The sequence below is a fragment of the Dama dama genome, chromosome 1 (assembly GCF_033118175.1).
Source record: "Dama dama isolate Ldn47 chromosome 1, ASM3311817v1, whole genome shotgun sequence".
NCBI classification, from domain to species: domain Eukaryota; kingdom Metazoa; phylum Chordata; class Mammalia; order Artiodactyla; family Cervidae; genus Dama; species Dama dama.
The window spans coordinates 10,255,606-10,269,447 of NC_083681.1; the positions used below are offsets into that span (position 1 = coordinate 10,255,606).

The window sequence follows — 13,842 nt, forward strand, 5'->3', positions numbered from 1 at the left end:
CTGAGGTTGACAAGCCTGGAGGCGAAAAAGAACAGTGAGGAGACCAGTGCAAGACTATGGAGAAGGAGCGAAGGTATGGGTTCACAGGTTATTAAGGAGACAGACAGATTTGGTCCCAGGCTACAGAGACACTGGAACTGAAGATTTACCTGAGTTCTGTAGCCTAAAAGCAGATGTTAGAGGGATAGGAACTCTCAGAGAAAAGGTCAGTGCCACAAAGGGCTTTATGATCATTTCAGACTGACCCAGAGAAGAAGTCAGGTATCTGAGAATAAAAGATATCAACATCAGACAGGTGCATAAAACACTGCATTCTGTCCATGCATCCAGACCCCAGATTATTAAAGGGCTTATGCTTTCAGTATGATCCAAATGTCCAACAGCTGGGGAATAGGTAAGCAAACCTTGGCACCATCCAGTGGATGGGCTACCAAGTAGTGACTGAACAGGACATATGTCAAGCCTATGTATACAAGAATTTTGTGAGGTAATCCAAAGCTTTTTTGATTAGAACATGATGTTGCATACCCACAATGATTTTAGCAACTGTGTTAACAACAGGGGTGAGGCGGGACCTCAAGAAATAAAGTATTGCTGAGCTGCAATGAATAAAAAATCTTTGGGCAACAGGACCACACCTCCTCTACCAGATGCAGATTTGACAAGCCTCACTATCCACATATTCCCCCACGAGGCACAGTGTAAGCTCCTCTCCATGTACCCTCACACTGAGGCTCTCAAATATGGAAAAACCATTCAGTATGCAGAATCTTTCTTAGGGACCTGAGTCAGATCCATGTACTCTGCATTTATGATCAATGAATTGGTCTTTTTTCATGAAATTTTGGAAAAACCTATTTATTATATTTTAATTATAGATTATAAAGGCAGGACATTAGATTTATCATTTTAACATCTGTAAACAGTAGACTGGTCAAGGTAGATAGCTATGAGTGGGAAAATCCTGAAACCAGATCCCCTAAGCCAGCAGCCCACTATGACCAATGTAGTAATAAATGTTTGCTGAGACTACTGGACCAAACTGTTATCTGCTTGTGTACTGTTAAGGAACAAATGACAATCATCTGATCATGTCAAATATAAACTACCTTGGCATATTAGTGATCATTTTGCATTATGCCCCCAAAACTTTCACAGTCAACATCTACAGCTTCCACATCTCAAACCCTTTAACTATAATGTCTTCAAGACAACTACCCTGATCTATTGTCTAGAGATGGGGAGACTTAGGGCAATGCTACTCCATGTCATCTTCAAGTCCACACATGTGAGAAGAACTACAGAAAGTGAGAATAGGCATTTCACAGCTTTTAGAGCAATCTGAGATTACTGCACAATCCAGGCACGTGATTCTGTGTTTTATGAAGACCCTGACCCATGATGCACTGGAGATGCAAACAACTGTTCCTTCAACACAAAGAGTAAGAGAGTGTTTTAGGGCACTCTGGTTTGAAACAGAGTTAATTTAATCACTGGTTCCACTTAATGACAAAAAAGGACCCTAGTTATACAAGTTTGAATGGCTTTTATTAACTACTGTGAGAAAAACTTGTCAGTGTGAGGCAGTTATAATAGCGCTCTATTGGATCTGAAGCTTATTTCCCAACACCAGGAAGTAAACAGTCCCAGTTTGATATTACATAATTGCCAGTTTTACTCCTAAAAATTGTCAGAGCACAGAATTAAACGAAATAATGCTGCTGAAGGGGAAAACCACTACCAAAGTCACCAAGATGATCTATCTGATAATGGCTTTAAGTTTTAATTCTCCATGAAACTTTGCATTGAGATTAGACACCATAATTAAATTCTAAAACTGAACTCATGTTACGGTATCATCATGAAGATTCTAAGTTTCAAGTTCAACAACATACCAGCTTAGAGAATCCAATGGTGAAAAGTGGAAAAACTTCCACATTCAGTGATAGTCACTGGCCAAGCAGACCACATAGGATAAAGCTGTAAGGAATTTCAGTCTTCCTTCTTGAAGGAAAAGTAAGTAACCAACTCATGTCTCATGGAAAACAGAATGCTAATCTTAAGAGACATTAATCTACGTCTTTGCAACTCACGTTTCTCCTGGACATACAAGTAGCCTTCCATTGTCCACTGGCTGGGTGGCCGGTAATCTTGATTGGCAGATTTCATCCTCTGCATCAATCGCTCTACCTCTTGTCGAGTACTTTCAAAATTATTCCTCGTCTTTAGTAAATAGAAACAACAATTTCATTCAGTGTTTTCTACCAGTTTTGAGGAACACCCAGCCTAAGGTTTCAAGACTACAAATGGTTCTAAGGATAACTTTGACTCTTTCAGGTCCGTTCACCATATCCACCACCATCTACATTGAATCCTATGCTCTAATTTTGAATTGCTTTAGTGAAACTTTTCTGAATGACCTTCTGCATGTTTCTCTTTGAATCTATGTATGTCTGTGTGTTATCCACTTTTGCACTGCACATTATCTAGGGAACAACTTATAGCTTTACAAAAACAAGGTATTAATTAAAATAGCATTTTGTATCCCATAATACCTAAGATTAAAAAAGCAGATACACAGTAACTTGTTTTGAGGGTTAAAATAAATTCACATAGTTTTGATATATGAGGCACTTACCAAGAAAAAGCTTCATCATTTTTATTCCAAACACCTCTTTGAAGAAATATCACTTACCTTGTTTTCCCAAAATCCTAACATAGTTATCAGGAGGTCAATGCATAAATTAACACATAAAAATGAATAGGTTTCCAAGGTCTAACGTTTTCTATTGTAGGAAATAATTTACTTACACCATAGCAAGTTTACTTAAGGGAAGAAATAGAAAGTATATGGCTTTTCTCTATGAAAATCAATTTTGCATTTCAGGTCACATTATCTCAACAATATGCACTTGGAAACATAAGAATAATTACCAACCTGTGAGGCAGTGATGATTACCACTTTGTTATGGCCCCTAATAAAAGATCTGAATCTCAAAGTAAAGTTAGGAAAGTTTTCTTAATTGCCACTTTTGCTGCTTTTCCCATTAAAACATAAGGATCTGAATTTTTTCCAATATTTTACCTGTCTCTTGTTCTCAAATCCCAGGAATCTTACTGCCAATTGCATTTAATATGGAAATAATAAAAATACTTTGGGTTTATAATTTTCCCTTTTAATATTTACTGAGAAAGCCCAAATGCATTCCATATTGAAAAACAATGGAATGGACTGCATGTGAAATTGATTCTGTGAGAAAATCTAGGTTAAATAAAAAGCTAAATGCAAAACACAAGTAGAATAAATGCAATTACTTATTTCTCATGGTACGCTTCAACTCCATATTTCTATTTGCTGAACATCTTTACAATGGCAAAAATCAGGTAAGGAGTGAAAGGCATGCTTTTTATAGGAAATTAAGTGAAACCTTCACAAATTATTTTAGCTACAGAGTACCAGACACGGTTTCAGAAATAACTCTTGATTTACACAAAATCCTCAGCAATTAAGATTTTGCTATAGGCATCATCGACTCAATGGACATGAGTGTGAGCAAACCCTGGGAGATGGTGATGGACAGGGAGGCCTGGTGTGCTGCAGTCCAGGAGGCTGCAGAGTCCAGACGTGACTTAGCAATGGAACGACATATTTGATAATACAGAATGGACTGGCTAGCTTTTTAAAGTGTAACTGGTATCCAGTACATGTAAATCAGAATTCATACAACTGCAATCAAATATTAAAAGGATTTACTGGACAACTTTACAAAACAAACTCTCCCAGAAATAGATAGGATCTTTTTAAATAATTCTTCCTGAAGCTTTAAAGCAGCTTTTACGGATGCTTGAAAGCCACATTTAAATTTATTTTTAGAAAACAGTAAATATCAGCTATAAAATAAACAGCTTCAGGGAGGAAAGGGAAAGAGCATGTCCATTGTGAAAATTCCTTTCACAAATATAGAAATACTGCCCTCTCAGGAAATACGACATGCCTAGGGTCACTCAGTAAAATAATGAAAACACTAGATAAAGGCAACAGTTTCCAAGGTTTCTGCACTCAGATATTTTCATTTTCATGAAATTTGCCAGTTATATTTTTCTAACATAAGATTAGCTCTTATTTTAAAAAATTAATAAATTTACTAAGTGGTTTTTCTAAATGAATGAGGCTTTATTGTACTCAGATAAGTTTTTGAAAGCCTTCAAAGTTCAGCTTGGCTATAACTCAGTTGCCCTGGGATCATCTGATTAAGGAGAGGTGGTGAGAACAGGTATAGTCTTACATTCTGCAAGTTGAACTGCAGCTGTTGTTTATATGGTGCAAATTCCTGGGCGAGTTCATATCCCTCGTGGTAGAAAGTAAATAAACCCTGAAGGAATGATAAAAGCTGCAAAAAAAAAAAAAAAAAAAAAAAAAAAGAGAGAGATAAAAAATAAACCATAAAAATGTGTTTTCTTAAAAGGATGATCGTCAAATAAAATAAATTAGAGAAACTATGTTTCATTCTAATTCCTCAAGCTAGTAAGTTTTGAATATCCTTAGCAAAGTAGGCACTAGAATTACAGATATGAAACAGAAGCCATGGAAGCTAATTTTTACTTCCTTTTTGGCAGATGTGATTTAACTTTTAGGTCTTATCATGGACAGCTGTCACGTTAACTACTCTTCAAATGCACTTACAAAATATCCAGGAGAGAATTAATGGGGATAAAGATGAAAATGACACAGTTCAGTTCAGTACAGTCGCTCAGTCATGTCCGACTCATTGCGACCTTACGATCAATAGTCTTCTCCAACACCACAGTTCTAAAGCATCAATTTTTCAGTGCTCAGCTTTCTTTATAGTCCAACTCTCACATCCATACATGACTACTGGAAAAACCCTAGCTTTCACTAGACAGACCTTTGTTGGCAAAGTAATATCTCTGCTTTTTAATATGCTGTCTAAGTTGGTCATAACTTTTCTTTGAAGGAGCAGGTGTCATTTAATTTCATGGCTGCAGTCACCATCTGCAGTGATTTTGGAGCCCCCCAAAATAAAGTTTCTTACTGTTTCCATTGTTTCCCCATCTTTTTGCTATGAAGTGATGGGACCAGATGTCATGATCCTTTTCCGAATGTTGAGTTTTAAGCCAACTTTTTCACTCTCCTCTTTCACTTTCATCAAGAGGCTCTTTAGCTCTTCTTCACTTTCTGCCATAAGGGCGGTGTCATCTGTATATCTGAGGTGACTGATATTGCTTCTGACAATCTTGATTCCAGCTTGTGCTTCCTCCAGGCCAGCATTTCTCATGATGTACTCTGTATAGAAGTTAAATAAGCAGGGTGACAATATACTCCTTTCCCAATTTGGAATCAGTCTGTTGTTCCATGTCCGGTTCTAACTATTGCTTCTTCACCTGCATATAGACTTCTCAGGAGGCAGGTCAGGTGGTCTGGTATTCCCATCTCTTTAAAAATTTTCCACAGTTTGTTGTGAGTCACACAGTCAAAGGCTTTGGTGTAGTCAATAAAGCAGAAGTAGATGTTTTTCTGGAATTCTGTCACTTTTTTGATGATCCAACAGATGTTGGAATTTGATCTCTGATTCCTCTGCTTTTTCTAAATCCAGCTTGAACATCGGGAAGTTCACAGTTCACATACTGTGGAAGCCTGGCTTGGAGAATTTTTAGCATTACTTTGCTAGCGTGTGAGATCAGTGCAACTGTGTGGTAGTTTGAGCATTCTTTGTCATTGCCTTTCTTTGGGATTGGAATGAAAACTGACCTTTTCCAGTCCTGTGGCCACTGCTGAGTTTTCCAAATTTACTGGCATATTGAGTGCAGCACTTTCACAGCATCAGGAATTAGGATTTGAAATAGCTCAACTGGAATTCCATCACCTCCACTAGCTTTGTTCATGGTGATGCTTCCTAACACCCACTTGACGTTGCATTCCAGGATGTCTGGCTCTAGGTGAGTGATCACACCATCATGGTTATCTGGGTCATGAAAATCTTTCTTGTATAGTTCTTCTGTGTATTCTTGCCACTCCTTTTTAATATCTCCTGCTTCTGTTAGGTCCAAAGGGTAACAGGCTTCCCTGGTGACTCCAACGGTAAAGAATCTCCCTGAAGTGTAGGAGACCCTGGTTTGATCCTTGGATCAGGAAGATTCCCTGGAGAAGGGAATGGCTAACCACTCCAGGATTCTTGCCTGGAGAATCCCATGGACAGAGGAGTCTGTGGGGCTATACAGTCCGTGGGGTCAGAAAGAGTCGGACATGACAGAGCGACTAACAGCAACTAACTAACTAACCCTAGAAGAGATTCTAGCCAGAAGTCGGAGATCAAAAGCGTGCAGATGTGAGGAATACTAAACCAGTAAGCCAGAAATAAGAAGTGCCCGAGGACAAGGAGTAAGGATGGCCAGGTGAAATTCAGGAGACGAGCACAAGGTGGCAGTACTGGATTATGTAACACAGAATATTTGAGCAAGCGGCAGGAAGAGCTCAAAAAAGAAGTTAGAGCTGAGCAAAAACATGGAGCTAGATACAGATCTTTTCAGGTAAGAGTTAGAATAAAATTCTCTTTGCCAAAGCACAATTTCCATGACCCCAGCTTTCTAATCCCATATTCATATGCACTTATTTATGATGTTTTTTATCTGTAAAGTAAGAGCAGCTGTCCATGGAGTTATAGGACACGGTCATTTATATGAAATATTACAACTGAAAAATAATTTATTTAAATTTTTCATTTAATTTCCTGGGATTTTATTCCATATACATGTCTACCAATTCAATCTCTTCCACAACTTCTTCCTACAATAAAGTTAGAAAACACATTTGAGAAGATGCTAAAGTTTTTCTAATTCAAACAGCATAGCATGTCTGTAAACTATTATTTTATATGAGGAAAGAAACACAATTTGAAGCCATCTTCATATGTGAGTAACATCCTGTCATTTCCTCTGTCTGGGGAAGAAGGAGGATTCAGTCAAGCATCAGTTGGTATGTGTGTTATGATTTCCAACAGCTAAATACTAGTTCTGCAATGACCTAATGCTTCTCTTCCTAAACAAGTTAACTTCTTATAAAATCATACACATTTTGGAAAGCATATACTTTCAAATTGGTGTTAAGTTGTTACATTTTAAGGAATTTCCTTTATTTGTTCAACAGTTCCTGATGATGTGTCAAAATATACTGTCTGTAATTTTAGAATTATTTTATGCTGTCAATTTTATATCAACAAATAATTATTAGGGAAACTAAACATTTAATAGATTACCCTTTATTAAAAGGATGCTACATACATTTGTTAAATTATTCAATAATTTAAGATACATAGTCTGCACATATTATGACCCTATTTAAAAAATTGTATCTTAAAATAGGATTAAAAAACCTTTAATTAACCATGGCATAGATATGTAAATTTAGAGATTTTTAGAGACAAAATAAGAAAATACCTTTGAAGTGTATACTTAGGCAACAGTAGCCTTCTAAATACTTGCATAGTAGTTATGACTTTGTTGCAAGTAATATTGTTTCATTTCTTAATGTCTATACTGTCTTACTAGGAACTGGATATCATAAAAGAAAGATACTATTGTAATATTATGCAAAGTATAGAGAATTCAACTTACAAAGGAGATACTTTAAGAACATCTGCAATGAATATTCCTATAAAACACCCAATTCCCTGAGATCCATTTCCTACTGGCAACTTCTAGTAAAATTCAGATTTGCTTAGCAGTAAACAACTATGTTTTAATCTCACAGTGCATGCTGAGCACCCACTAGGGAAAGGACAATTCTTTAGGAGGTAGAGAAAAATTATATACAAAGACTTCTCTACCTTTTACTTTTGTTCCACATCTACTCTGGAAGTAGCATTTGAGAAAGTTTAATAAAGACAGTATGTAGGACATAATTGCCTCTAGGTGGTGGCAAAGTTAAATGTTTAGTTAATTTCATCCTGAACAAATTCCATGATGCTAAATCACGGGAACTTAACAGGACAGCCTGACAGTCTTGAGGAACTGCATTTCCCTGTGTCATTTTCCTTCCGTGTGCCTGGGTGGGTGCAGTGGCAGGGAAAAGACTATTGCCTCAGCTTACCTTAAAGTAAATCTGACTTTTAAAATGATAATATTAACATTATTATCCAATAAGCCAGTAGGTAGACTAGGTTTTAATATTAAGAAAGGCACTTTTACCATCAGGAAAAACTCACATAGCACTTTATCATTCCCAAGGGTTTTAGGATCAATCTACCTCGCCACCGGAACAAACTGACCAAATGTATAAACTGATACTGCAGTTACGGATGAATAATCATTTAGCAAAACCCATAGCAAGTAAACAAAGGAATAGCTTAATCACAATTTCTCAGCTGATTAATCACCAGGTCACAGCTCAGTTGGTAAAGAATCCACCTGCAATGCAGAAGACCCCAGTTCGATTCCTGGGTTGGGAAGATGCGCTGGAGAAGGGATAGGCTACCCACTCCAGTGTTCTTGGGCTTCCCTTGTGGCTCAGGTGGCAAAGAATTCGCCTGCAATGGGGGAGACCTGGGTTCGATCCCTGGGTAGGGAAGATCCCCTGAAGAAGGGAAAGGCTACCCACTCCAGTATTGTGGCCTGGAGAATTCCATGGACTCTATAGTCCATGGGGTCGCAAAGAGTTGGACATGACTGAGCAACTTTCACTTCAAGCCTTAAGGGCCCACAGTTACCAGTAAAACTGGGAATAGCAGAGAAAAGTGAGAAAAGGGGTTGGGACTAGCAAGGGGGTGAGGGGCACACCTCTGAAGCAATCCGGAGTGATTTCTGTAGTTTCCGATGACCGATGACCAAATTGGGCAAAACTGGAATAATGAACACAATGTGACACTGGAACAAGGACAGATATACACATCAACAGAAGAGAACTGAGAGTCTAGAAATAAACCGAGATATCTACAAACAACTTATTTTCAACAAGGGTGCCAAGATCATACAATGTGTGCTAAGTCACTTCAGTTGTGTCCGACTCTGTGCCACCCCATAGACGGCAGCCCATCAGGCTCCCCTGTCCCTGGGATTCTCCAGGCAAGAACACTGGAGTGGGTTGCCATTTCCTTCTCCAATGCATGAAAGTGAAAAGTGAAAGTGAAGTCGCTCAGTCATGTCCGACTCTTAGCGACTCCGTAGACTGGAGCCCATCAGGCTCCTCCATCCATGGGATTTTCCAGGCAAGAGTACTGGAGTGGGTTGCCATTACCTTCTCCAATACAATGTGTAAAGAATAGCCTTTACAACAAAGAACTCTTAGACCACTGAAGAGCCACATGGAAAAGAATGGAGTTGGACACCTACCTCAGAGCACAGACAAAAACTAATTAAAACTGGGTGAACTGAAGAGCATGTGTATTACATCACAATAATGTTTTCAAAAAATACAAACACTTCTCATAAACAGAGCATCATAATGTACTAAAGGAGATCAAAGCCTTATACAGACGTCTACATCTGGCCATTGAAATCTCCAAGAAGACTGGAAAACTAGAGCACAGGCAAGGCATGAATTTTCATCCTGTACTTGTGTCTGGCCTACGAGATAATCCTGCGGTCTCTGCTCTTCTTTACTTGGAGGAGGACAGAGAGAAAAATCACAAGGGATAGCTTCTGAATGACCACAGAGTGCTTTAAGTCTAATGTACGGATTGAACGGGAATGAAAAAGTATCACTATCTAATGCAATGAATGAGAAAACAAAAGAAAAAAGAGTCATGGATGGAAAGTGGTCAGTCACTGTGGCATAGGGGGACAGCTTGTCAAAGAGGGTAATAATCAGAGAAGCTATGTTGTTGCAAAGTCACTAAGTCCTATCTGACTCTGCAACCTAAGAGCAGCAGCACACCAGGCTTCCCTGTCCTTCCCCATCTGCTGGAGTTTCCACAAATCATGTCCACTGAGTCAGTGATGCCATATAACCATCTCATCCTCTGCCGCCCCCTTCTTCTCTTGCCCTCAATCTTTCCCAGCCTGCGGTCTTTTCCAATGAGTTGGCTCTTCACATCAGGTGGCCAAAGTATTGGAGCTTCAGCTTCAGTCCTTTCAATATATATTCAGAGTTGATTTCCTTTAGGAATGACTGGTTTGATCTCTCTGCTGTCCAAGGGACTCTAAGGAGTCTTCTCCAATGCCATAATTCAATAGCATCAATTCTTTGGTGCTCAGCCTTCTTTATGGTCCAAATCTCACATCCATTCATGACTACTGGAAAAACCATAGCTTTGACTATAAGGACCTTAGTCAGCAAAGTGACATCTCTGCTTTTTAATACGCTGTCTAGGTTTGTCATAGCCTTTCTTCCAAGGAGCAAGTGTTTTTTAATTTCATGACTGTAGTCAACCACCCATAGTGATTTTGAAGTCCAAAAATAAAAAAAAGAAAGAAAGAAAGAAAGAAAGTCAAGTCGCTCAGTCGTGTCCAACTCTTTGAGACCCCATGGACTGTAGCCCACCAAGCTCCTCGGTCCATGGGATTTTCCAGGCATGAACACTGAAGTGGGTTGCCATTTCCTTCTCCAGGCGATCTTCCTGATCCAGGGATTGAACCCGGGTCTTCTGCATTGTAGGCAGACACTTTACCATCTGAGCTACTAGGAAAGCCTAGTAGCTTTTTTTTTTTTTTTTTAAATTTTTTATTTTAAAAAAATAAAAAAAAATAAAATCTGTCACTGTTTCCATGTTCTCCCCATCTATTTGTCATGAAGTGTCATGGGACTGGGTGCCATGATCTACATTTTTTGAATGTTGGGTTTTAATCCAGCTTTTTCACTCTCTTCTTTCACCTTCATCAATAGGCTATTTAGTTTCTCTTCACTTTATGCCACTGGAGTATTAGCAACTGCACATCTGAAGTTGTTGATACTTTTCCCAGCAGTCTTGATTCCAGCTTGTGCTTCATCTAGCCCAGCATTTCTCATGATGTACTCTGCATAGAAGTTAAATAGGCAGGGTGACAATATACAGCCTTGACATACTCCTTTCCCAATTTGGAACCAGTGTGTGGTTCCATTTCAGTCCCAACTGTTGCTTCTTGACCTGCATACAGATTTCTCAGGAGGCAGGTCAGGTGGTCTGGTATTCCCACCTCTTGAAGAATTTTCCACAGTTTATTGTGATCCACACAGTCAAAGGTTTTAGCATAGTCGATGAAGCAAAAGTAGGTGTTTCTCTGGAATTCTCTTGCTTTTTCTATGACCCAGTGGATATAGGCAATTTGATCTCTGGTTCCTCTGTCTCTTCTAAATCCAGCTTCAACATCTGGAAGTTCTTGGTTCACCTACTGCTGAAGCCTGGCTTGGAGAATTTTGAGCATTTTTTGCTAGCGTGTGAGATGAGTGCAATTGTGCAGTAGTTTGAACATTCTTTAGCACTGCCTTTCTTTGGGATTGGAATGAAAACTGACCTTTTCCAGTCTTGTGGCCACTGCTGAGTTTTCCAAATTTGCTGGCATATTGAGTGTAGCAATTTCACAGCATTGTCTTTTCAGATTTAAAATAGCTCAGCTGGAATTCCATCACTTCCACTAGCTTTGCTTGTAGTAATGCTTCCTAAGGCCCACTTGACTTCACACTCCATGACGTCTGGCTCTAGGTGAGTGATCATACCATTGTGGTTATCTGGTCATTACATCCTTTTATGTATAGTTCTTCTGACACTTATATTCTTGCCATCTCTTCTTAATCTGCTTCTGTTAGATCCTTGCCTTTTCTGTCCTTCGTTGTGCTCATCTTTGCACAAAATGTTCCCTTGGTATCTCCAATTTTCTTGAAGAGATCTCTAGTCTTTCCCACTCTAATACTGTTTCAGTGTGCAGGATTCTCACTGTGGAGGCTTCTCTTGGTGCAGGGCACCAGCTCTACACTCACAGGCTCAGTAGTTCTGGTGCATGGGCTTAGTTGTCCCATGGCCCATGGAATCTCCCAGAGCAGAGACTGAACCCATGTCCCCTACATTGGAGGTGTGTTCTTAACTACTGGACCACCAGGGAGGTCAATGAAAAAATTACGAAAAAACAAATAAATGAATGAATGAATGAATGAACAGATATGAACACAGATTCAATTTATTTAAAAAGCCAAAACTTTCTGAAGTCATGGCTATATACTGCCTTAGTGTGAAGACTCACTGGAGTTCCTAAAGATGAATTTCCAATATTTCAAGGGGATGGAATTCAGATGAAATAGACAGAACTTAAACTTCTTTGGTAAAGAAACAAGGCAATCAAGACTAGTCAGCTTATCTTTTCAACTAAATGGGAATGAAGAAGGTAACGTGGCCATCCATGTGATAAAATCCAGCAGAAGCTATGTTTAGACCAGGCTTTTACATGATGGATTTCTAAAATGAAGTATAAGAGATGAGTCAGTTAAATAGATAGAATGCATTTTTCTGACTTCTCCAAAATTCTTCATGGTCTAACAGTCACTGCAAACTTCAAACTTTCAGTAACAGGACCTAGAACTAAATCCAAAGACCAACAAGCTTTTATTTAAATGTATGCAACCTGAGGAGAACTTTATTGTTTCATTTTTATAGAATGACTGCACTTAGATTTTTCAGCAGAATGGAAATCTAACTTTTAGTCCTACAATGTCTTTTTTTTTTAATGATACTGTCTTATTTTCTCACTTTAATCTACTCTAAATTTTCTATACTAAGGTTAACCAATTATATTAAAAATGAACACAAACTCTTTTGCTTTCAGGACCTGAAGGTCTACATACTATCTGATAGACCTTTTTAACTTAGCAAGTAGTTGTTCAGTTTAAAAATTATTCACATCTATTAGAAAACCTAAAAAGCATTTTATAAGCATACTTCATGATATAATAAGCTATAGAGCTAAAGCATGTTAACTAAATTACCTTGGATTTTCTTCAGAAAATGATTGAAAATTAAATTTAGTAGTCTAAGGGATGAGTATTAAAAGCAGCATGCTTTAGTTTATATTAAATTGCTTATTCTCACTTTTTCACATGACGTTTAAATACAATACAAAAAGTCTGAAGTCTAAAAAAATAAAGTGAAAATGTTCTTATAGAATTTAGATGTATATTTTAAAGCACATTAAAATTTAAAATGTGGTTTTGAAAAAGCTTTATCTGGCTTTGAAGCACACTGACAAATGACTCATCAATACTGTTTTCATATCTAGTGATAACAGTTCATGTGCAAGCTCACACTAGCTTACTGACCTTTATGACAAACCAGGTACTTTCTGCATTACCTGCATCAGATGAGACAATTCTGGGAACTACACACAAAGCTTATCCCTGACTGACAGATAAAAGCCTGAGGATCACAGAATTGGAAAAGCATTCCAAATTCACAGAGCTGTAAGAGTGAAGCCAAATTTCAACTTATGGTCACTCAGCCATTATACTTTGTCTCTACATGAAAAGTGGCCAGTTACCTGTGGCCTCGGGAGACAACTTAAAACAGAATAATGAAAGAAGGATGGACGAACAAGTGAAAGAATGAACAGATATGTGCATGGACTCAATCATCTTTACCAAAGTGAAGATAAATCTCTTATTTTCTTCTTCTAATTTTTAAGGAATTAAAATAGCTTTACAGTCCAGTTTTCTAGGGTCATCCATTTTGTTTGGTCAGAGCAAGCAATAAGAACTAATTTTTGTAATGAAATAGTCCTTAAGGCTGTTGGTGGTGTGAAATAGTTAACTTTGGACTTGGGATCTGGCTTCTTGGTTCTCCCTCTCTTTAGGTTTGTGACCTCAGGCAACTAATAGTCTTTCTGTGACTTAAGTTCCTCATCTTGAAGGATAAAAACTACCAATAA

The 13,842-nt window shown here is 38.2% G+C and overlaps 1 protein-coding gene across 2 annotated transcripts in view; it reads right to left on the reverse strand.

Annotated features, from left to right (window-relative positions):
* ARHGAP42 (Rho GTPase activating protein 42) overlaps positions 1–13,842 on the reverse strand; it is a 318,240-nt gene that overhangs the window by 62,446 nt on the left and 241,952 nt on the right. For both annotated transcript variants that reach the window (XM_061143598.1, XM_061143589.1), the window contains exons 7-8: positions 4,287–4,391; positions 2,094–2,223 (exon numbers count right to left, since the gene is read on the reverse strand). In XM_061143598.1, coding sequence (XP_060999581.1) covers positions 2,094–2,223; positions 4,287–4,391 — 235 coding nt within the window. The remainder of the gene's footprint in view (positions 1–2,093; positions 2,224–4,286; positions 4,392–13,842) is intronic.